This window comes from Psittacula echo (genome assembly GCF_963264785.1).
Source record: "Psittacula echo genome assembly, chromosome: 6".
In the NCBI taxonomy this organism is placed as follows: Eukaryota; Metazoa; Chordata; class Aves; order Psittaciformes; family Psittacidae; genus Psittacula; species Psittacula echo.
This window is the reverse complement of record NC_137743.1, coordinates 6,507,445-6,530,832: the sequence shown is the minus strand read 5'-3', so window position 1 is coordinate 6,530,832 and position 23,388 is coordinate 6,507,445. Positions and strand designations below refer to the sequence as shown.

General features: G+C 43.4%; 1 protein-coding gene across 2 annotated transcripts; it reads right to left on the bottom strand.

Moving 5' to 3' along the window:
* Positions 1-2,007: 2,007 nt before the first annotated feature.
* On the bottom strand, positions 2,008-23,056 carry RGS10 (regulator of G protein signaling 10). 2 transcript variants are annotated; one of them, XM_080621566.1, is made up of 5 exons: positions 22,918-23,056; positions 16,541-16,659; positions 15,018-15,104; positions 8,831-8,974; positions 2,008-5,255 (listed from the first exon to the last, which is right to left on the bottom strand). In XM_080621566.1, exons 1-5 carry the CDS (start codon positions 22,964-22,966, stop codon positions 5,109-5,111), a joined length of 546 nt encoding a protein of 181 aa, XP_080477692.1. In that variant the 5' UTR covers positions 22,967-23,056; the 3' UTR covers positions 2,008-5,108. The 2 variants fall into 2 exon arrangements, with proteins under 2 accessions (XP_080477692.1, XP_080477693.1); XM_080621567.1 differs by lacking the exon at positions 22,918-23,056 and adding an exon at positions 21,942-22,078.
* Positions 23,057-23,388: the final 332 nt, after the last annotated feature.

The following is a 23,388-nucleotide window of genomic DNA, read 5'->3' as shown; positions in this document are numbered from 1 at the left end:
CTCATGGGCAGTCATGGCCCGGAAACAGCAGAGACAGGCCTGATAAACACAGAAACCACATTTGTTAGCGCTGATACAGCTTCTGCTTTGCTCCTGCCTGCTGAACCACTCACTGGCACCTTGATCTGCTGGAACCCTGCTGACCACCATGATTCCCCTTGGGTCTGTCCAGGCAGAACAGCTCACAGACAAGCCTGGATTCCTTTGGGAAAGCACACACAGAGGGGCTGCTGCAGCCAGGCTCCAGTGAGGAAGCAAACTGCCAGACTCTGCTTGAAATGCATATGGCAAAGAGAATACACTTCAGGACATGCCACTGATGGCAGTTTCAATGCTTGCCCTGCACAGGAGCAGTGGGTGGCACCAACCCTTTCTTTCCTGATTTACACGTGTGTGTGAAGTGAAACAAGCTTTATAAGGCCAAAGAGTAACATGGGAATGCAGCCAGGCAACGCTTTTGGCTTTTAGGTATGTCACTTCCTGACAACTAAAGCAATAGGACACTGGTGGAAACACAGGGTAACAGCATCTGTTGCTGGAGCCTGGGTTACGATGCTCAGCATGCTGGTCACTGCTTCCTTTAGGGAATGTCCTGTCTCTGAGTGATTCAGAGCCCAAGGCAGGAGCAGTAGAGGGGGAAGGGATAACTGCTGGCCCTGTTCTGGTGTTCTGCAGCATGAAGAATGTTCAGGAAGTTGAGAGCATCATCTGCTCTATGGTGCAAGCTTTCCAAGCAACTTTGATCAGTTTTCTTATACACAGTGGTCCCCTCAAGTTTTGATTAAAGCAACAACTGCCTTAATGAAAAGCAGAGCCATTTTAGCACAGTATTTTAACTTAGCTGCCTTTATTGCTCACAGAAACTTCACCAAGTCCATTGCATTTGAGGAAACAAGCAGTTGTGACCTTCCTGTACTTGCAGCCTTACTCCAAGATCCACATCCCTGTTATTCTGTCAAGAACCAGGAGAGGGTGCTATTAAATTTGGCAATCACTTCGCTTATCCGGAAAGCAGCCACGTCCAGTAAAATGCCTTTCCCGGTTTCTCCCCACTCCCCCATCCCAAACCCCTTCCCACCGGCTGCTTTTAAACCCGACTGCAATAGATCTGTCACACCGATTCAGCGCTGATGAAAAGCATCTTTCACTTCATTATAGTCCAGCTCCTCAACTGGAGCCGTAAGAAGCTGCTCGCATGGCACCACTGCACAGTCACACAGAGCCTTTGATGAAGGATGGCCCACAGCTTGGTTTTAGCTGTGCCTCTGCCAAAAGAGTCCGCGGACATAAGCTGTGTTGGATTTACAAGAGGGACTGCCTCTGGGATGGGGAAATGAGCACAGTCACATAAACAATCGTTCTGGTGGGTCAGGGACAGACGTTTGGCAAAACTGGGTGACTCTCATACTTGCTGTGCTGGTTTAGGATGAAAAAAGTTATAAACAATTTATAAAAGGGGGAAAATATCCATGTTCAGCTTTGAACCACAGCCATAGCATCACAGAATGATTTGGGACCTCTCTCTGCATCAGTGACCTAATTAGTTTTTAGCTCAGATGCAAACACTGCCCACTTGAAACCAATCTGAATCCTCAGTAAGAATATAAGCACATTCCAAACTGTTATCCAAACATGAATATTCAAACCATTTTCTTTCTCCCTCACTACAGTTTTTCAAACCCCCCTTCTCTGTATCAACTTGAAGCAAGCATGGTGGAAGAAACGCACAGGAACAAAGAAATGGGAGGAGATGAAGAAGGTACAAGAAGCATCTTCTGTTGTTCAAGTGACTTTCTGCAGCTCGTTCTGACAACAGCTCGCTCAGAAGTGAAACCAACTGTGTGTCATCTCATCTTCCAAGAGAAAAACACACTATGACAGAATATGAGCAACTGTGTTAACAGGGGCTGAAAGCAGAAAATGGGATAACTGGGATATGAAGCAATCTTGTCCCAAACAGCGTTCAAACATCAAACAACTGCCAGTGCACAGATTTGGTGTATTTGTAGGATATTTTAATTTTTAGCTGAGAAACACACAACAGGGTAGAGTTTAAGGCATGCAATCAGGCACAAAAGTTCTCTTGCTTGTTTTCTGTGCTCAGACCTTCAGCATAAATTCTATGAACAGGAGTAGATCCTACCTTTAATTCCTACGTCAAGCAACTCTGAGTACGCGCTTACAGTCTGAGGTTCAATGCAATGTTTGCAGTTGTTCCTGGAATGCACGAGTTACCTATTGGAAACTCAGTTCTTTTCCTGTGTGATTTGTTCTATGCCACGGAGAGAAAAAGTCACTTATTTCATAAGGTAAATTTGATCAGTAAGAATATCAACAGAAGCAAAATAACCTTCTCCACATATATACATGCTGCAACTACAGACATCTTGCATGGCTTTACTTTGATTGCTCTTTCACTGGAAAATACAGATAATAGGAAACCCCCTTTGATTCCTGCACCTCACAAGTTTTCTTCTAAAAACCAAACCAAAACCAGACACTACAAACAAGACACGTCAATGGGGCAGTGAACTTTGCAAAAGAGCAATTCAAAGATTAGAATTGTGTGGATTTAGGTATATTGTATCAGAAACATCGAGGTATTGAAATAAACACCATAAGCATTGAGATGCTGCGCAAAATACATTTTCATTTGAGTAACTTTTGGTTAGTAGTAGTAGTGTAAAGCACCTTTGTGTCTACTATGGGGCAGTTGCTCTTAACAAGCAAATAAGGCAGTACCTGACAGGGAGCATATTGCCAAGGAAAATGGTGTTTATAAGCAGCTACAAATGAGTATTTTCTCTCTTTAATGCCCCACCATTGTTCCTACAGCTTCTGGGTTTAGTTTTTATTATTATTATTATTATTTTAAAACATGACAGTCACTTCTCCCTTACTCATGCACTTCTAAAATCAATATGATTAAAAATTAATCTACTGTGCATCCATGTGATGAATGTGGTAAGAGCTCATTCTGTGGTTTTCCCCATGAAGGTCCCCTTCCTGCATTTTTCAGTATCACCAAGACTTTTGCTGCAACTACTGGGAAGAGACAAATCCCAACTCCTAATTGTGTTTAAGCTGCCCACTCCCAAGGACTTCAGTGGTATCAGAAGTTCCATCCTCTGCTGTGGCAGGCGTCAAGAGTTTGTTATTACAGTGAATTTTCAAAAGAGGTAATCCTGAGATCACAAATAGTTAGCAAATCCAGAACTGGATGGTCCCATTTCCTAAGCCCCATCCCAACAAAAGCATTCATGCATGGGTTTACCTCGTTCCTATACAGCAAAACATTAAAATACAACTTAAGCATGAGATCAAATACTACTGAAAGTGCCCAAAGGAAGATTAGGACTTCACCATTAAGTCTTTTGAAAGCACAAAGGGAAAATTAAGTGCATAAGAATTACACCTTAAAACATGCATATGGAGGCACTGACCTCTTCTTTGATCTTCTAAACCAAACAGGCCATTTAGCTCTGAGGGAAGAATCAGAACTCCTGATCCCACCCTTAACATCTAACTAGGAAAAAGCCCATGGAAACAAGTTTCTTTACACATTACCTGCAAGAGTGACTCAGAGTTAAAAGAAATAAGCAAGTCTGCCAAGTGAGTTTGCAGCCTCAAAAATTACAATCTAGACTAAAGTTTTAAAACCTTGATAGCAACAGTAGCATACAAAACATACAGAATCATAGAAGAGTTAGGGTTGGAAAGGACCTTAAGATCCTCCAGTTCCAACCCCTAACCTGGCCTTTCTGTCAAAAAAAGAACTATAAAATGATCAAAAGCTAACTGGGCATTTAGATTAGCTGGCACATCAACTAACGTTCAAGGAAAGCAGTGCAAAAGTAACTGAGTAAATAATGAGAGAATGTGAAACAGCTACACTACACACTGCGAAGCTTGGAAATAGAGCGCATAGCTAACGGGCTTTCCCAACTTCACCTGCAATCTAGCAACACTGCAGTGAATTAACTCAAAACTATATGAACACATGAAAAATTGTATGCTTAAATGTGCTTTGCAGTTCTGACACTGTCCCAGGACAACACGGAAGGCTCATTGGGAGAGTGTTCCTTTACCACCATTTCATCTTGGATTGCTTTGAGCAGGAATAAATTCCCACTTCTCTCAAGCTTGTTGTAAAGGCCTAAACCACAATGTCAAGCCCCTGTTCCACTGCAGCTCTCAAAAGTTACATTAGAAAACCCTGAAATGATTCTCTGGGGCAAACAAAATCAGGCAAGGTGATTTTAGTAGAAAGATTTTAGTAGAACAAAGCCAGACTTTGTTGGTTGGTCCTTTGCCAAAGTATTCCTGCTGCACAGAGCAGGACTGTTCAGGAGACATAGGAGGGACCAGATGCTGCCCCATACAGGCATCTGACACTGATGTTATGCTGACACACAGGATGTACCCTGGTCAAGCTTTGCCGGAATCAGTGCTTTCGCTCCTAAGGGAATACAGATTATTCCATCCTCTGAATAAGGTGATTGTCTACTGCAAAAATATTGAGGAAATCATTACTAAAGAAGTGTTTGATTCAACAATAAAGGCAAAGCAAAACAGGTATCACCTTGAAAAAACGAAGTTACATAGGAAGGGATTGTATTCTATTGAGCTTAACCCAGAAAGATGCTGTCCCTTCATAATTAAGTTTGCTACGAATGACTCATCCACAAAGTAACGTGCAATTTACCCCTCAGCAGCTTCTCCCAGCAATTCAGGATGTAAAACCCAGTCACAAATAAAAATTACAAGGCAAAAATAGAAATCCAGGCACCCTATCTCCCATTTCTCATCATCATGAAGCCTCACAAAAGAAAATACAAAAACTGAAAGCATTTTAGCTTGTGAAATATAAAACGCAATTCATGCTATGGAGGAATACCTCAGCCTTTAATGTAGTTAACAGTCTTTTCGTGAGCACTTTGTTATTAGCTATCATGCAAAAACAATTAGTCGTTCAAGCAATTAAGAAGGTAAGTATCTCCTAAGAAGGTTTTGAGCTTTTCAAGCCCTAAATGCAACTGTTCTAAACCTAGACTGTTCCTGAGTGTAATTAAGTCATTGTATTGCTCCTCCTGAAGGGATTCGTCGTATCATGTGTTGTAAATTCTTGATGCTCTTTTAGCTGCAGTCTGAGCCTCTGGTGAATTCTCCTCCTGCTCCTCACACTTCTTATGGTTTAGGAATATGTCTGACTTCAAGAAGCGGCTGTAGCTGTCGTATTTCATGAGATTGAATATCTGGTAAGAGGGGGGAAAAAACACAAAAACAATGACTTAAGTAAAACTAGATTTTAAATGGGGACAATATGTCAATTCTAATGTATTTTTGTTGTGTTAGTACTAAAGCACCACTAGGAAGCATGACATTAAAACACACTTCAATCACTCAGAAGGGGCTGCATGCAGCAAACCATACTGTAGGTTCCATAGTCACTCTTTTCTATAGCATCCATATTAATTTAAGAACCAGATTATGATTTTCACAATAGCCAGCTTTCAAAACCTGATAGTGAAGGTGGGAGGCCACATGCCATGGTCACTAGGTAGGATTTTACAGCTGATGATCAGATAACTGCACAAGTGGACAAGCCAGGACATCACCTGGTCCCCTTCCACTGCAGCTTTAAGGCTACATAGCCACCAGGAGCAAAGCCCAGTGAGGATGCCCTTCTGGCAGGGCAGTTGGAAGATATTCAAAGGGATGAAGAACAAAAGTTACCTTTTAGGCACCTTCTGGTTGCAGCTACTCTTGAGCATTACAGAATAGCTCATTATACATGCACAGCACTGGATAATTAAGAAAAGCCTCTACATAATTTACACAAATACTGAAACTACAAACTGAATCTAGGACTGAAACAACTGGTTTAATCCATGTTTCTTAAACTTATGCTGATCTTCCCATCCTTTTTAGACTACTACCCAACCAAATGCCTGGAATGGTCTCAGGCCAGATTAGAAATGCTGCAGGTACCTCCCACAAAGAGCTGATCTGGTACAGATGGAATTTGCCAGATAAAATGTGGCTTAAAGTTAGTGATGGATTAAACTCATGCCAAGACTTGCCCTTCTTCTCATAGCCAGTGCACAGCCAGCATGGAAGCATGAAGTCAGCGCTGAGTATAGCTTTTCTCTCCTGGGCTTGAGTTTAAGCTCATCCCTCAATATAACTTTTTTCTGTCCTATTTATACCCACGTCAGACAAAAAAAGACTGAAAACCTAGAATCCATTTGGAGTTCTCTGAAAACAAAAGGGTTTGAGAGGGGAGCTCAGAATTTGTTTAGGTGTCAAGGTCAATTTTGCTTGGTCTTGAAACAGAGGGGAAGGAAAAAGTAAACCTCAAAACCATAATTGAGAAAAACCAAAGCCTACATCATCCTCTGCCTATTATTTCAGTGGCAGAGCCTCTCTGAGTCATGCTTCGTGACTGATTACATTTTATGGCACTCAGAGTAACTAAATTTCCAGGACTTGTTTCTGGATTGTGACCTGCATGAGTGGATAATCCACGTGTGGATAACTGGAGCTTTACCTTTACGGGCCTCATTTCTAACTGAAAGTACAACTGGGTGAAACAACTGTTAGGAGGAAAAGAAGTGATAATCATAGAATCCTAGAATGGTTTGGGTTGGAAGTGACCTTAAAGCTCATCCAGTTCCAACCCCTGCCACGGGCTGGGACACCTTCCACTAGAGCTGGTTGCTCCAAGCCCCATCCAATATGGCCTTGAACACTGCCAGGGTAACATAATCTCCAGCTGCTTTTCCATTTCATGTCCTCAAGGAACCTGGACAGGTAAAGGCTAACACACAAAACTTGACTGTTCTTATCTGTGCATTTGCTGAAATGTCCTCAAGGCAAATAAATTACATGAAGCATTTTACTAACCACTGTTTGTTCACATATTTTAATAGTTACATTCATGTTTAAAACAGTGGAAATCTTGCTTTATAAGCTCCATATTGGAAGACTAAAAATCCTCAAACACCCTCTTGATGTAGACCCAAATCAATGCAGTTAAGTAAAGTCAAATTAAACCTCCTGCCATCAGCTAACTACAATGTAATTTCAAACCTCTCTTTTTCCTAGTGTCATTTATAGCATCTCCCAGAAAGAAAGAGCACTAAGGTCAAAATCTGCAGAAGTCTGGTCGACCAAATGCACAGAACAGACAGATTTCATAATCACATGCAAAGGCAGAATTCTTTTTCCCTCCTCATCTCTCATCACCTCTGTGGAGCAGGAACATTTAAACTCATAAATATTTTGAATCTACAGATTTCTATGAATTATTCTAACACCATTCAGGATGAACAACTGCCTCCAAGCTATTTGTTTAAGGCCATCCCACCAGCACATCCCACAAACACACCCAACAAGTAGACTCATTTTAATCAGCAGGTCTCTGGACCTCCTTTATACTTCAGACACACAGTGCCAGCAGTCATTAACACTGTTCTTTAGAGAACAAATTATACCATTCTCCATACCTTTATAAGGATTAAAAACTAGGGAAGACTATAACTCTTCCTGAACTATTATTACCTACCAGCAATAAACAGAAGCTTCAAGCAGTGGAAACCTGCAACAACACACAGATGCCCTGCATTTGGTTTTAGAAGTTCACAGACTTTCTTCCTACACTAGTGGGATTCCTCTACCACTGGTCTAGCATGTTTCCAGTTCAGGTATTACTGATCTCTGGCTGTTCATGTGCATGCTCATTTATTTGAGCTCCAATGGTCTTCTCCAGCTTCACTTCCATAATCACTCATGCTGAAGGGCAGTGCTTAGATGTACCAACCCTTTCTCTTTCCCTTCCCCCAAGTCAGAAGTTCTTCCATGAAAAACTTAACTTCTTCACATTGAAATTGAATTTCAGACATTTCCACTGCTAATGACTTGGAACCTGCTTGAAAGACAGCAGAGTCTTTGCTCCTCAGACCAATTCCACTGACCCAGCCAGTGCCCAGCTAACATACACAATACCTGATGTGAAACGGGTTAAAAACACTATTTAAATCAGAGTGCTGTTTCTCCACAAAAGAGCCAAATGGAAAATACAGGTAGTCCTGAGGATGGTACAGAAATTAAAAGCAGTACAGACTGCAAGTGCTGGAAAGCTGCAGATAAGAGTGACTCACTTCCTAACTTAGGCATTAAAATAAGCTAAGTAACAAGAAAATTTACCACCAAAAGACACGCCTGCAAAATGCCACCTAATTTGTACCAGACCTCCCAAGTTCTATAGGAAAAAGCAAAGCAGATACCAACTACTCTTTTAAGTTCTGTGTGTTACAGAAGAGGCTTTTTAGGAAATTTCATTATATTCATATCAATATAAATACCAAAACAAAGCAAAGTGAAGAATCTCAAGCTCTCAAGGAAACCAGGGGCAACTATGGAAACAAACATCCGCAATGACTCAGCGCAAGTGAATACACAGGAAAATGTAGGCACAAAGTTAGTCAGCGGAGTGATTCTCAAGCTACTGGCACAGGAATCTGGGAGAAAACTTCATCCAATTTTCCAGGAAAGTCCTGAACTGGCTTAGAATGGTTGTGCCAAGACTCTTAATTAATTGGCCAGAGTTATATGGAGCCAAAAACCTTGGGTATGGTGCATCCATCCTTGGAGCAGCTGCACTAATATCCCCAATATGAAGAAACCCAGCTCCATGTGTGCTTATTCATTCCATGCCACAGGCAGCAGTAGGCAGATTCCCAACTTTCCAACACTAGCTTATGGTTAAAAGGCAGAGTCCATTAAAAGCAGACAAAAACCAAAAAGAAACTGAAGAAAATAACTTTACCTGGTCCTGGAGCTTCTGAAACATGAGAGGATGAGGTGTCTCCAAAATGGTCTCACTCAAACGGGACTGCCCTTCAACATTGACCTGGGAGGAAGCTTTACTGGACAGGAAAGTCATGTATATTTCTTTAGCCTTTTCCTGCATCTGCAAAAGGACATATTTATTTAAAAAATTATATTTGCTGGGGGAATATGCTCATACAAATATTGTTAATGTTTTGTTGAAAACTGCTCCAAGTCACTTCTTGAGGTTCAGATCCTAAAACCAAAACACAGTCTGAATTAAAGGAGAGAACAAGTAACAAAACAAAAAGACATAGATTAGCTTATTTGTGTCTATTCATTTGTACTAGAGGGAAAACATCTCCGCAAGGCAAAACTAAACAAAGTTAGTGTATAATCCATGCTGCTGCTAGATAACTGCCATACTACATGCTCTTTCGTAACTACATTTTTACCTCAGGGTAGCTCACATGCAAGAGTGACCACACAATTAAAGAAACCCAACAGCTTGGTTAGTGGCAAAGATAAGACTCTCAAGGGCCTCTGAAAGCTGATAAATAGGGGTAGGTGTGACTTGCATAAAGCTGTTTGTTAGTGTTTGCCTTGATTTCAGCATTCTCTTGATAAATCAGTAATAGTGATAACACTTTGACCCAACCTAGCATCTTAAAGCTTCAAAGCAGTAAACGAGTGGTCACAATCCTCTGAAATTCAGTGCAAGCTCCCCCTTGACCAGAAGGTTGGATAAGAAAGCCAGTGTGGGAGAAGAAAGCCAAACCTCCCTGCTGCAATCTGTATTCTGCACACTGAAAACCAGCCCCATGCAGCAGCAGGCACTGTACAATCCTGAGCCATGGGTACTCATCATCATTCCCCATAACACATTTAACAAGCAGCTACATCACCACACCAGCATCAACTAAAAGGCTGTGTTTTTGATGGGAAGCGGGCTTGAAGAAGGAAGCATTTAAACCCTTGCCCATGAAGGAGTCAGAATGTCTTTCATGTTTTACAGCTGAGAATCAACATTTGGGGACAATTAGAAGAAAAGCTACATGTGTTTGACAATTCCCAAGGCCTAAAGAGTTAACTCTCTCACTGCTGAAGGGAACATGTATTTTCCAGTATTCCTTTTTAAAACACATTATCCAGCTGATGGGTAGATCATGTGCCAGGTGCACTGGGTCACAATGAAGTGTTTAAGATGATGTTCCAGTGTCACAGAGCAGGGACTATTGGGTCAGCTGTGTCTGTTCTACATGGGCAGTTAATCCAATCGATAAGACTGAGCTTAACTGGTAAAGTTAATACCTTGATGCAGATACAGTAAAGGTACATTTACCTATTATCACACTACTGACTGTTAGCCCTATCTAAATAACTTTTGAACCTGCTATTCAATTGTACCTAAGAGGGAGGGCAAAGGACTGAGAAGTAATTACCCTCCTACTGATTCAATTGAGAAGAGTGGTGAGAGAAAGGAAAGGGAGAGGAAAAGCACCAAAAAGCACCAAAAAGCATCAAAAGTTATCTACTCTACCTGAACCGCCAACATATAGTTAGCTGCTGCCTAATCCGTGCACACATTAGCTCCACATCAGCCACAATACAAGGTGCTGCTTGCCCAAGTAACACAGAAGCAACCTGGGCACTGTACAGGAGTAGTGGAAGGCTTGAGAGGAAACATGAAACTAGAAGTAGTGTGAGGAAGTTTAAAGAACATGGGGGGAGCAAGAGAATTGTGTGGGAGGTTGGTGAAATGGGGAGGATCTCTGGATTTGGTGAGGAAGAATGATAAAGAAAGGAAGTGAAAGAGCTGTGGTAGAGACAGCGGGTTGCTGGAGAGACACAGAGGACCTGACCTTGCAGTAATGGGGAAATATGGAAATGCACAACTAAACATTACAGGTTCTGATGCACACGGAACAACCCCTATGTCTACGCTTCAGTAGTAGAGCATCAGTTTAACTGCAATTATGTTTTTAAATAGAGTACAGTTACAGCTATATATGTTACAAACCAGTATGTTTATACATCCCCTAAATGACATTCAGGGAGAGCCAGGTTCAGGCAGAAGAGACAGCAATGTCCAGGTCAGTGGGTGGCATTCTTTGTTCTGTGTCAGTCTGAAACTAACGCCTCAGCACACGGGACTCTGCTCTGGAATTTAAACAACATTTAAACTGAGATCTTGTTCACAGGTGGTTATTAAAGGATTTCTGGCACTTTTCACTCACATCTGTGTGCTCACCCCAGCATCCGTGCCAAATTCCCATTTGGAGTACTAAGTTCTGTCTACAGAAAACCCCCTCTCTATTTCAAGTGGATACAATCTTCTTTCCCACTTCCTTTCCTAAGGTCAAACTCAGCTTTGAAACATGTGTGCTTCCCAAATGAAGTGAATGGAAGTCCCAGATGCTCATCAGTACAGGCTCCAGAAGTTAGCAGCTGTGCAGCATTACCCAGTCCTGCTTAGCCATGGCCACATTCCACATGGGAAACGGCAGAAGAAACTCTTGAATAAGGTATAGTTTGCTCTGAAACTGTTCTCTCCAAAGCTTGACATGGGTATTTTGATGGGTTTGAGCAACAGCTGTAAAGATTCCCTGTTGTTTGAAGCATTTACTACAATCTATAATTTATTTTTAAAGTTCAGCTGCAAGAGAAGAAACATTTAAACCTTGGGAAGTAGCACAATGGACATGTTGTTTATTTCATCAACAGTCACAAACGCAGCAGCGTATGACTAACTCCAATAAAACATTTAAAGCTCAATTTTATTCCCTTAGCCCCACCACTCCCATTTCAATAATTAAATGTGTCCCAAGATGAGGACCATATGGGTGGCAGCAGAGCTCACTGCTACAAGTGGACTTGACCCAATTCCTTCCTCAGTCTTCACTAAACATTAACATTTCTATTTTAACTTCAATTTTAAAGGAACATCCTTTCTTTTAAACTACAGAGATGTGTCTTGAGCTGAACGGAGGAGTTTGTGCTTTCCTGCTGCAAGAAGATAGGCTGAATCCAAAACGTCCCTAGACCAGTGATGTAGTTTGCTTGCTGCCCTGATGCAGATACTGAAAACCTGCCCTGCTTCCTGAAATGAGCATGAGTTTTGTATTAGCTCACCCAAACAGGAAAACAAACACAAACTCATGGAGTAGTCTGGTCTGAATTCCATTTCTGCCTTCTGACTAAGCATTCCCACCACTAGTCTAGAGCCAAGACAACAGTCAAAAGCCTGGTTTCTTCTTGCCAGCACTCCCCTTGGTCCCGAGGTCCAGCTGCATAGTGGCACACATTCAAGAGGAAGGTAAGAGAGACGTATCTGTATCAGATCTGCCCTGATCTTGATAAAGTCAGCTTCTAGGCAGAGCCTGCGTGACTGTGGTTAGAGTAAGGACTGAACCAAATTTAGTAAGTCTTGAGGAAAGTCCCAAGATATTTCCTTAAAATAGCACTAACACAATTTGTAACCAACAGAAAGCAGGAGCAGAGAGAGCCTGCATTTACCTGTGAAGGCCAGAAAGGACATGAGGGAAGGACAGAACATTTACTGAGCCCACCAACCTAATGGTACACCAGTCTACACAAAACCAAACACTGCTACGGGCTGACACAGAAGGGATGACAATAACACTAGGCACTATGATACGTAATCCATTGGCCAGGTGGCCACCTTTGTGCAAGTTTAAACCGACCAACAAAACCCCCACAGTCGTACTCTCATGTCAAGTACTGAAAAGTTTATTTTATACTTTAAAAATAGGGGGGAAAAATGCCATTCAGTCTGGGTTAAACTGAACTCAGCTTCATCTGACCAAATGTCTAAGTGTCTATGAGCTAGTTTCTGTGGTAAACCAGCTTTAATGAGAAGCAGGTTATAAAACAAATAAAAAGATGCTTTTAGAATATCTTGCTCACATCAGATAGATACAAAGTGATTTCTGCAAGAGACTTTCAGAAAACAAATTCATGCTTTGTGCTATCATAAGCACTAAAAAGATTTCTGGGTTTAGTGCTTTTTCTAGCTTTGTAAAGTATCTAAACAAGGACATTCATAAGAAGCAGCTATAAAAACTCACTGTAAGTCTGTGCTATTCTTAAAGCACATTCATTGTAACCAGCTACAATAGCTTTGGCAGTTCTAGGCTCCAGATTGACCATGCTGTGTAATGTCAGGTACTGAATAATCGAGCTAAATGGAACCTAGTTAAGTCTCTGTCCATTCGTTCAAGAATCATTAAGCCACTATCTCTATATTTCATTTTACCATTTCCTGTACTTGCATGTGCAATCCTGAAATAGCTTAAAAGATGGAAATTATTCAGCAAGAGAAAATATGATTGTTATCCCTTTGCAAATTGGGGAAGCTTAAAGAAGGACTTCCCACTTTCATTTCCATTTTAAAATGCAGTTTGATACTTGTCCAAGGGGTATCAAGAAAAGGCAAGGACCCTGTACAACCTACAAAGCAAAAACATCTGCCCTGTATAACGCAAAGCCTTCTTCCTATCTGCATTTGTAGAGGGAACAGAAGCAGCTAAAAACTCAAACCTGAAGTAGTGCTGAACATTACAAAGAGCACAGACAATCTGAACATGTTCCTCTTCTTGCAAAAAATATTATTGTTGTATTTTTTATGTATTTATTAATACCAAAAAATATTCACAGCTGAAACAGGCAAATTGTTCTGAGGGGAATGCTTTTTCAGTGCAACATAGAGAATATTTACAGAAAGTAGAGTCCCCTCTCAAAAGTATGTTTTGTTGAAAACCAGGAAAATGCACTGGGAAACAGTTTCAGCTGACAATATTTGCCTGACCTTAAGAGAGGTATGCCTGCACTTTATAACCATAGAATCCCAGACTGGTTTGTGTTGGAAGGGACCTTAATGCTCATCCAGTTCCCACCCACTGCCACAGGCAGGGACACCTTCCACTTAGAGCAGGTGGCTCCAAGCCCTGTCCAGTGTGGTCTTGAACACTGTCAGGGATGGGGCAGCCACAGCTTCTCTGGGCACCCTTTGCCAGCACCTCACCAGCCTCAGAGGGAAGAATACTGCCCCAGGAGCCCAGTTCCCACCCAATTCCTATTCCCTGACAGTTCTGATGATAGACAAAGTCTGCATGGTCCATCTGAAGCAGGTTTAAGTGGCATCTTCCCAACCTCACCTCCTCATGGTACTCTACTTATGTTGGCCAGAAGAGCACAAACGGGGCTCTACATTTGCACCTGGAGCCTTCTAAAATGTTCCCTTTGGCAACATGAGCTGCACACATGTGAAAAGCATAAAGGTGGGATTTTAAAAGTAAGGGTTTATGGCATTTAGGAGTCTGACTCTCAAGGGCAGTGATGCTCAGTTGGAGTTTTGAAACTAGTTCATTCCATTCTCACAGAATCCTCATCTCAAAGGTCAAATAAATTTGGAATTTGTCAAAAATAATAAAAATCACAAAAACTTTTTCAGAAAGAAGCAAACCAAGCACAGCATATTTTAGGCCTGACTCCATAGACTCCAAAGCCTAAATGTGAAAGCGGATTCTGTGCTCCTGATGGATCTAAATGTAAGCGAAGATCTAAGCAGTGGAAAAAACTTACTAGAGGTGGCTGGTTGAAGAATTTCCAATAGAATATTTTCTACTACAAAAATACAGCTTTCAGGAAAATGAAATGCTCTGCAGATATCAACTGCAGTTATCAATTTGAATACAGATTTAAATTGTATTTAATTTGAATACATATTGAAACAAAAAAGGACCCTCAATTTCTTTTGTTTTGTAACTTGATAAAGCAAAATTTTCATGTTGGTATAGTAAAACACTTTGCTGATTTTATGTTCCACTAAAACATTCTACTGGTGTGTATTTTCATGTAGTAGCTGTTATGCTTTAAATAAAAGTCTTGAATGAAACATCTTTATATTTTCGAGCAAGATGATGCAACATCCCTGAATGAAACCTTCAGCTATTCCCAAGCAACAACAGAAAGTTCAGAGTTTTCATAACATGGGAAATGTGACAATTCCAGCATTTTGTTTTCATTTTGTTTCCAAACAATCCCACCACTGCGATCTCAGTGCAATTCCTTCAGATCTATTTATTCACACTCCTATGAAGCACGTTATGCAACAGAAATGTTATGGAAGTTGTTGACAAGTACAGCTTACTTAGGAAACATACCTGTTTTTTCCCCTGTGTTTTCTTAAACTCTTCACATGCTAACCAGAACAAAACATTTTCTTCACTAAATTCCTTCTTTAAAAACTCCTAGGGAAGAGAAAAACAAACAAAAGTTAGGATCCAATTTCTCAATTTTTTTTCTCTCTTCCTACTGTAGCTATTAAAATTAGACCCTGGGCTTAGCTTTACCAGGGTATGAGTTTCCATAGCGTAGAATAACAGAACCACTGCATTAGTGCATCTGCACGCTACCGAGGCACAAACGAACAATCTTACTGAGCACTCTGAAAGTGCATTCCAGGAGAATGAGCAGCTACATTTAACCTCAGAGCACATCAGTAACTAACAAGAAGAGCTTCTTCAGTCTCCCTTAAATAACTCGAGTGATTTTACAGTCATTACTCAAAGGGAAATACATTAATTCATTAGCAGGTGAATATAATGAACTATTTTAATGAGTCACAGATCACTTGAGACTCTCATCTACTGTCTTTCTGATTTTTAATGAGTAAAATCACTACAAATAAAAGTGTTTCTAATCATCACTGGCAATTCATTTAAGTAAACTAAACCAGAAGATGTATTTGTGTTCTCTAGACAGTGCTTAAACAAAGTACATTTCTCCAGAAGTGAGGCATGTTTTAAAATAAGGAGAAAAAAATTGTATTAAATCTCTTTATAAAACATGATTGAAATATTTATAGCTCTGATATCGTTAGTTTTCTCTTTCAAGTGTTAGAAAACAGAGAATAAATAAAGCCAAGAATTAAATAGCATCAATATTACTTTTTTTCCTTAAGAATTCTAAATCCAAGTGGTTTGTGCTTCTATTTTACATCACTTTCCAAACCAGTCTGGCAGTAAAACATTTTATCCCAGTGCATTTTATCAGTTCTTGGTGTGGCAAAACCTTACTCAAGTAGGTAGTTCCTATTCTTATAGCTAGTATGGCAAGAAGGCCTTGAAAAACCAACTCGCCACCCTCAGCCAACTAAGCCTCAAGCCTGTGTTTAGAGCTGCACCAACCCACACTTTGTAGTAAACTCGAAGGGAATTCTCTTCAGTACAACTGCTGCAACACAGAGGAAGAGCCACACAGCTACCAAGTTCAGGAGCTGTTAGTGGTAACTCATTGCTTAAGGACAATGTATGAGACTAAAGAGTGCAGGATCAGTCCTCAGTGATAAATAATGCTTGGCAAAAGAGATCAGTGGCTCCAGGACTGTAGTTTATCCAACAGTAATTTGTTAATCCTTGTAACAGCTGATAGATCCAATTAGAAAGATGCAACCAAAAGTCTTCCATTGCCTTAAGAGAGCAAGCTGCAGTAGCAGTGGGCAAAAGGCACTACCTTAGAAGCTCAGCAAGTGTCACAGCTCCAACTCTGCCTATCTGCTCAGGGTACATATCTAGAAGGATGCATACCTATGTGCTTACAGCAGTGGCACCATTTACCCTGAGACTTAATTCAGCTTTAAACCCTAATTTCAGTTTATTTAAATATCCATAGTTAATATAGCCACCCTAAATCGTTTCACTCCTTCTGGATCTTCGAGGAGGCTCTCCAGTGATGTAGCCCATTTTGAGGTTCCTTTCAAGGTTTGGTGGCTGCTGCTTGGGTGCCCCTCGCTGTCATTTATTTCTGGAAAAAAAATGGGGAAAAAAAGCCATTTTAGTTAGAAGTGATGCATGTCACATACATGTCTCCCCCACTGCCCTTTGCACTCTTGGATTACAGCTGCTCTCCTTAAAAGAAACACCATAAACCTGAAATTAAACACACATACTTGAATTCTGCTTTGCCTGTAAAGAGGCAGAAATGTCTTGCAGTTTTATAACTCATGAGCATGTAAGTAGGTGCCGTGACTGGTTTATAGGAGTTCAAGCACTTTTTCTTGCATGGAGAACACAGTGACCGCAGCCTGCGTGGTAAAAGGACCATTTGCTTCTTTCGTCCTGGCACTGTCAATGCCATTGGTTTCTATAAAGCAAACCCTGGGCAGTCACACACGTGCAATGTATTGTGAAGAAAAGGATCATCACCGGAGGTTGGGAAAAGGCAAAGAGAGAAAGAAAAGTAATGCTTTGTTTAGTGAGAGAACAAGTGCAGTATGCTAACCCAGTCTAAAGGGAGGAAAGACGGCAGGAGACTCTCAGTCCAGCTGAGATGACCTGTTACTGGGCAAGTAGTATCTGGGTGCGTTTTATGTTTCCTTGTTTTCAAGTCCACTGAAATGCTGCTTTTATAAGGACTATGCCCACACCTTACTTGCCAGCCAGGTTTCTCACACACAGGACAGAAGGGATACACCTTGTGAGGTTTTGGTTGAATTATGCTGCATCCAAGGCTGGTGATACCAAAAAAATGGTTTGCTGGCTACCCATCACAAAACCTGTTACTTGCGAAAACTCCAGGAATTTTACCTCTGATCTGATAAACCCTAGAACAGACATAAGGTACTTGGCATCCTTTCCTCTCACTCATGAAATGCCCAGGGAGTGCAGGCCATGAACAGTCAGGCTAAGAGCTCCACACAGGTCACTGCACACTGGGAAGGTGAAAAAAACCCTTCTGTAATCCACACAAATTCTATTTATTGTTATAAAAAATATAAAACTCTGCTCTGCTTTTGTGAGATCCCCCCCTGCAGTCCTGTGTCCTCCCAACACAAGAGGGACATGGAGCTGTTGGAGCGAGTCCAGAGGAGGTCACGGAGATGCTGCGAGGGCTGGAGCAGCTCTGCTCTGGAGCCAGGCTGAGAGAGCTGGGCTGGGTCAGCCTGGAGAAGAGAAGGCTCCTGAAGGGGAGACCTGAGAGCAGCTCCAGTGCCTAAAGGGGCTGCAGGAAACCTGGAGAGGGGCTTGGGACAAGGGCCTGTAGGGACAGGACAAGGGCAATGGCTTGAACCTGCCAGAGGGGAGACTGAGATGAGCTCTTAGGCAGAAGCTCTTCCCTGTGAGGGTGCTGAGGCGCTGGCACAGGGTGCCCAGAGAAGCTGTGGCTGCCCCATCCCTGGCAGTGTTCGAGGCCAGGTTGGACACAGGGGCTTGGAGCAAGCTGCTCTAGTGGAAGGGGTCCCTGCCCGTGGATGAGTTTTAAGGTCTCTTCCAACCCAAACCAGTCTGGGATTCTACAATATATTCATGCCTCCCTACCAACTTACTGGAAATAGGGATTTTCGTAACTTCTGCTTAAGTTCTGTTAAAACCCCTTCCTCCCTCATGAAACTAAACTTCAGCAAGTGTCTCAAACATTATCTATGCAGAGCTATACTATCAGACATTCTTTTCAGCTGGTAGTTAGAATGATAAGTGCTAAGGTTAAAGCCCTACAACATACTGGCACGACAGCAAAGCCTGCTGAGTTTTGGTTAGTAGGGACCTGTAGAGTCTATTTGTTTTTCTAACAGTGAGATGGCCACTGTTGGAAACGAATTAACATCCCCTCTTCTCCTTTGATAGAAGTTGAGGTTTCTATACAGGAGAAATTACAGAGATGGGAAAGAGGTAAACTTTCTGGAGCTGTGGATTTCATACCCATTGCCTAATGCTGAGTGATCTACACTGATGCCCTAAGTAAATAGAGCTCTGTAAGAAAGGAAAGCATCTAAAATAATCAAGCAAATGAAGATCCTGTTCCTCCTTTGCCTGCCCTGCTCTCACTATATGATGCAGATACAGCACCAACCTGAAATTTCTTACACAGTGAATACATGACCCTGTGCCTGCACAAAACCTCCCAGAATTCAAGATCATAACCCCTTTGGGTAAAAACTTTGGCAGACGGGCCTCCAAAGCAGCAAGTATAAGCTCTGTATATGTACATACATATAATCTCTGTATAAGCAAGCATAAGCTCTGTATAAGAAACACAGAGTCTGGTAAAGGCCAAGAGTCAGAACCTGAAGACTGTCTGAGCCCACTACTGCAGACTCCATACGTAACATAAGAGCATAGCGAGTTAACTGTGTCTCAGTTTTCCCCTCCCTCATGCAACAGGATGTGGTTCTAGATTATCACTTGCAAATTTATTTTAGGAACCTGAGCCTGGGCATCTAATCTCCAAAAACCTGTGAGATTTCAGTGGGAATAGCCAAGTACACTGGAAGAGAACACAGTTACCTCTGAGGAGCTTCAATCTTTTGTTATGATCATTCACCTGCAAGCAGAATGGCAGCTCTGTATGTAGAGCTGCTCATGGCCTGAAGAACCAGGCCATTCCCCTATTTAATATAGGATTTAGATATAATACGGGAGATTTTGTTTCTTGTGTTTCTTTTCCAGCCAAACTTGAAGTGGACATTAATGACTACTTTGAAAAGCATGTGTTTCAATGAGCCAACGCAATACAGGGCAGATCCAGAGGTAGTGCAGCACAGCTCTTGTCCTGAGCACTTCTCAAACAGCCTGCTGGGGACATCATCTGGCTGGTACCACCATGAACCAGAGCCATGCCAGGGACATGCCAACAGGATGGTTCAGGTCTGCATGCTGGACATGGCACTGATCAGGGTCCCCCCTGCCAGGCCAACTACCATTAATCCCCATGCTCAGTGTTCCTTTGCAACCTCCATAAAACTTCAGCATATGCGTAAATAGGCTGCACATGATACATGACAGTAGGAAACACCCTGAAACTTTATGAGGATATTAAAACTGCTGCATATTTTTATTACAACCCATTAAATATGCCATCAGAGAAAAATATTCTGATACAAAAGTAGCCCCCAATTAGGAGCATAACTTCCCACTCCACATGCTGGAATCATTTAGCAGATCTGAAGTGTGATTTCTATTTTAAGAGCTCAGAAGATAGGGAGGAGGTTTTCCCCACACATGACTCCAGAAGCCAATCCCCAAATGCAGATCCCATAACACAGTACTAAATTACCTTAAAAATGATACTTCCACTGAGGCAGAATTTAATGAAAGTCTGAAACAATTTATTTTCGAAGGCAATGCTGCAGTAAATGTAATTACATGAACGACCCTCCTGAAAGCTATTTATCTCTGTGTGCTATTTATAAAGATAACTTCCTCCTGTTAAAATCATCTAGTGACAGTTACTTAATACACTCAATACTGATGTTTAATAACCCAAATGCGCACATTAGTATGATTATTTAAATGAGGAAGGCAGCATGTGCTGATATGGAAAACTGGGAGATCATTTTGAGCATCAAAAAGGGAATTACAAAATGGCAGTTCTTCCACCAACATTTCTGTAAGAGTAACACATAGACTGTACAACAGATGATAAATATGGTAACTACACTTCCTGCTGTCTTTTATACAGGTTAGAAACCAAGGGGCAGGGAAAGACAACAAAGCAAGCACCGTGCAGCATGAGAGCACGGCTGCAGAGCCTCTGCTTGAAGCAAACTTCACACTGAGTGTACGAGTGCAACGCAGCTCTTACATGATGTGTGGTGGCCAGATGCTTCTACATGTACAGTAAATGATTAAGTCCTTACGTTAGCAGCACTGTTACTTTAGAGGAGAAGCCTACACTAAGACAACAAGTAGGTAGTTGCATTAGCTGGAGTGTAGAGAAGAATCATACAGAAGCTGCCTTCTCCCATCAACACAATAGTTCTGCTGCATCAGACTGCGGATGAAGGCTCTTTGCAAGCAATAGATCATAGAATCAGCTCAGTTGGAAAAGACCTTTAAGATCATCAAGTCCAACCATTCCCCAGCAGTGCCAAGGCCACCACTAACCCATGGCACTGAGGGCCTCGTCTACACGGTGTGCAAACACTCCAGGGTACAGTGATTCCAGCACTGCCCTGGGCAGCCTGTTCCTATGCCTGAGCAACCTCTGGGGAAGGCAGTGATCCTAATATCCAGTCCAAACCTACCCTGGTGAAGCTTGAAGCCGTTTCCTCTTCTCCCATTGCCTGTTATCTGGGAGCAGAGGCTGATCCCCACCTCTCTCAATCCTCCTGTCAGGCAGTTGTAGGAAGAGATAAGGTCCTCCCTGAGCCTTCTCTTCTCCAGACTAAAACCCCAGGTCCCTCAGCCATTCCCCATCACACTGTGCTCCAGGCCCTGCACCAGCTCCGTTGCCCTTCTCTGGACCCGCTTTAGCACCTCAATGTCTCTCTTGTAGTGAGGGGCCCAGAACTGAACACAGCATTTGAGGTGCAGCCTCATCAGTGCCAATGTGACTGTAAGTGCAGTACTAATAACACCGTAATTATCAGTTGAAGTCTGGTGTCGAAAATGGCAAATACTTGCATTCTCGACACAGGAACTTGGACTGAAACCACAGAAAACATCAACACCAAAACACACAACTTTGAAGGTCAAACCTCACTTCTGGCTCTTGCTTTCAACAAGTACAAAATGTGGAAACCCATCAGACATTCAGAGATTGAGGCACAGCTAATTGAGTTCAACATGCTGATCGTCTGCCTTCCAGAGGGGCTACGCACTACAACAGCTTCCCAAGCTGCTGCCATTCCCAAACTGCTGATAGATCGGGCTGTGTGGCTCCGTATCACACAGCACAGACTCACACCCTTCACCAGAGTGCATCCCTCACCTCGATGCCTGTGCTACCTGCACATATACTTCCTCTACAAAGCTCCGTAACTAAAGACAACCAGCACAAATGATAAAAGCACCATGTAATGAGCATATTCCTTATTCTATATTTAAGCATTAATATATGACGTTAAACAAAGTCTTCTCAATTTCTTCCTGAAGAACTGATCACACCACCTGCGTTTCCCCCTTTGTCACCTGCGAGCCACAAACCTTTCTTATTACCTTAGAAGTGCTCTGAATACTTTGCCTTTCCCTAGAAGCCACCGCAATGCCCATCCAGCAACAATCACCAGTCTGGAATTAATAAACCCAAGGTTATGAAACAATGGGAAGCTTCATCAGTAAGCAGCTGAAAAGGGAAATTTCCCTTACTTTCCATGTATCCGAACGCCACTGGATGAGTCCTCACACACCAATTCTTTCCTAGGAGCAGCTGAGTTTTAGCCCTATACAAGGGCTGCCCAAAGCACGAGCCTCAACATCCTCTTCTGCCTGTCTCCGGCAACAGATGGCTGCTGGATTCCACTTTTAACTATGGGGAAGGAAACCGAAGGGACGTTCCGCTTTTGTAGCATCTCTGGAAGCGTTCACCAGACATCACCCCCCAAAAACAAGCCCAACTCCAGACACACGCATTTGGCTCTTCTCAGGCAGGCTGTAACTTCTGATTGTGCTTTATAAAGCGTATTATTTACTGGGATTCCGAGTTTGTGACTTCTACCTCGGTTGCTTTAGTGATAATACATTAACCGTTTCGAATAGATACAGCACCAGATACCGCGCCAAGGGGTGCCCTGTAACAGCGCAAACGCGTTAGAACGCCTGTCAGCAGCGTGAACCGTGCAGCCCCGCGTTTATCGCTCCCCAGTAACTCCCACTCCAGCTGAAGACGCTCCCTCCAAAGGCAAACTCTCCCAACGTCAATCCAGAGCTCCAACAACCACGCTCTGATGTTACCTCGCCAACACGAACAGCGGCAGGCAGCAGCTCGCAATTAAACCGCGGCTGATGAGGCATAATGAGCCCGAGCAGGCTCCAGTTCCCTCTTCCGCGCAGCTACCGGGGCGGGAAGAGCCGCGCTTCCTTCCCCGGTGTGGCCGGTCCCCCTCACACCGCGACCCCCGACACCGCAAGAAGTGAGGGGACCCTCTCCGCAGGCTGGGTCCAGCCCCGCCGGCCGCGGGTTACCTCAGAGCTGGCGCGGTCCCAGCAGAGAAGCGGCACCCGCCGCGCTGAGGGGCTGGGCTCGCCGGGCTCCCCTCAGTGAGAAAGGGCGGGAGACCCGCGGCGGGACCGGGCTCGCCCGCGCTTTTCCAGCCCTCACCCCTGCCCCGGCGGCCCCCGTTACCTGACGGCGGCCGCTTCCTGCTGAGCCGGCTCACGGCCCTGTTGAACATCTCGGGACGGCCGCGCGGCCCCGCGCTGCCCGGAGCCGGAGGGGGGCGGCCGCGCCTTCCCCGCTCCCCGCCGGGCGGGTCCCGCACCGCCCCGTCCCGCCCCCCCCCCCGGGCCCCGCCGCCGTGAGGGGGAGCAGCTCCGGGGGCTGGTGGGAAGGCAGAGACCGGGCTTGAAGATGGGGCCCAGCTCCTCCGCGCCGCGCCCCGGGGCGAGCGGGGAAGCGGCGTTTACACGGTAGCGTGAGGCACCCGGACCGTCAGAGAGACGTGGCAGCGGTGGGGTCTCGCTGTCTGCAGTGCCTGTGGGGAGCGGCACCGCTGCCAGCCTTCGCCGCTGATCCCATGTCCCTGCCCTTAAACAGCAGCGTTATCTCGGTCTACCCATGTCCGTCTCTGCTCTGGAGCCAGGCTGAGAGAGCTGG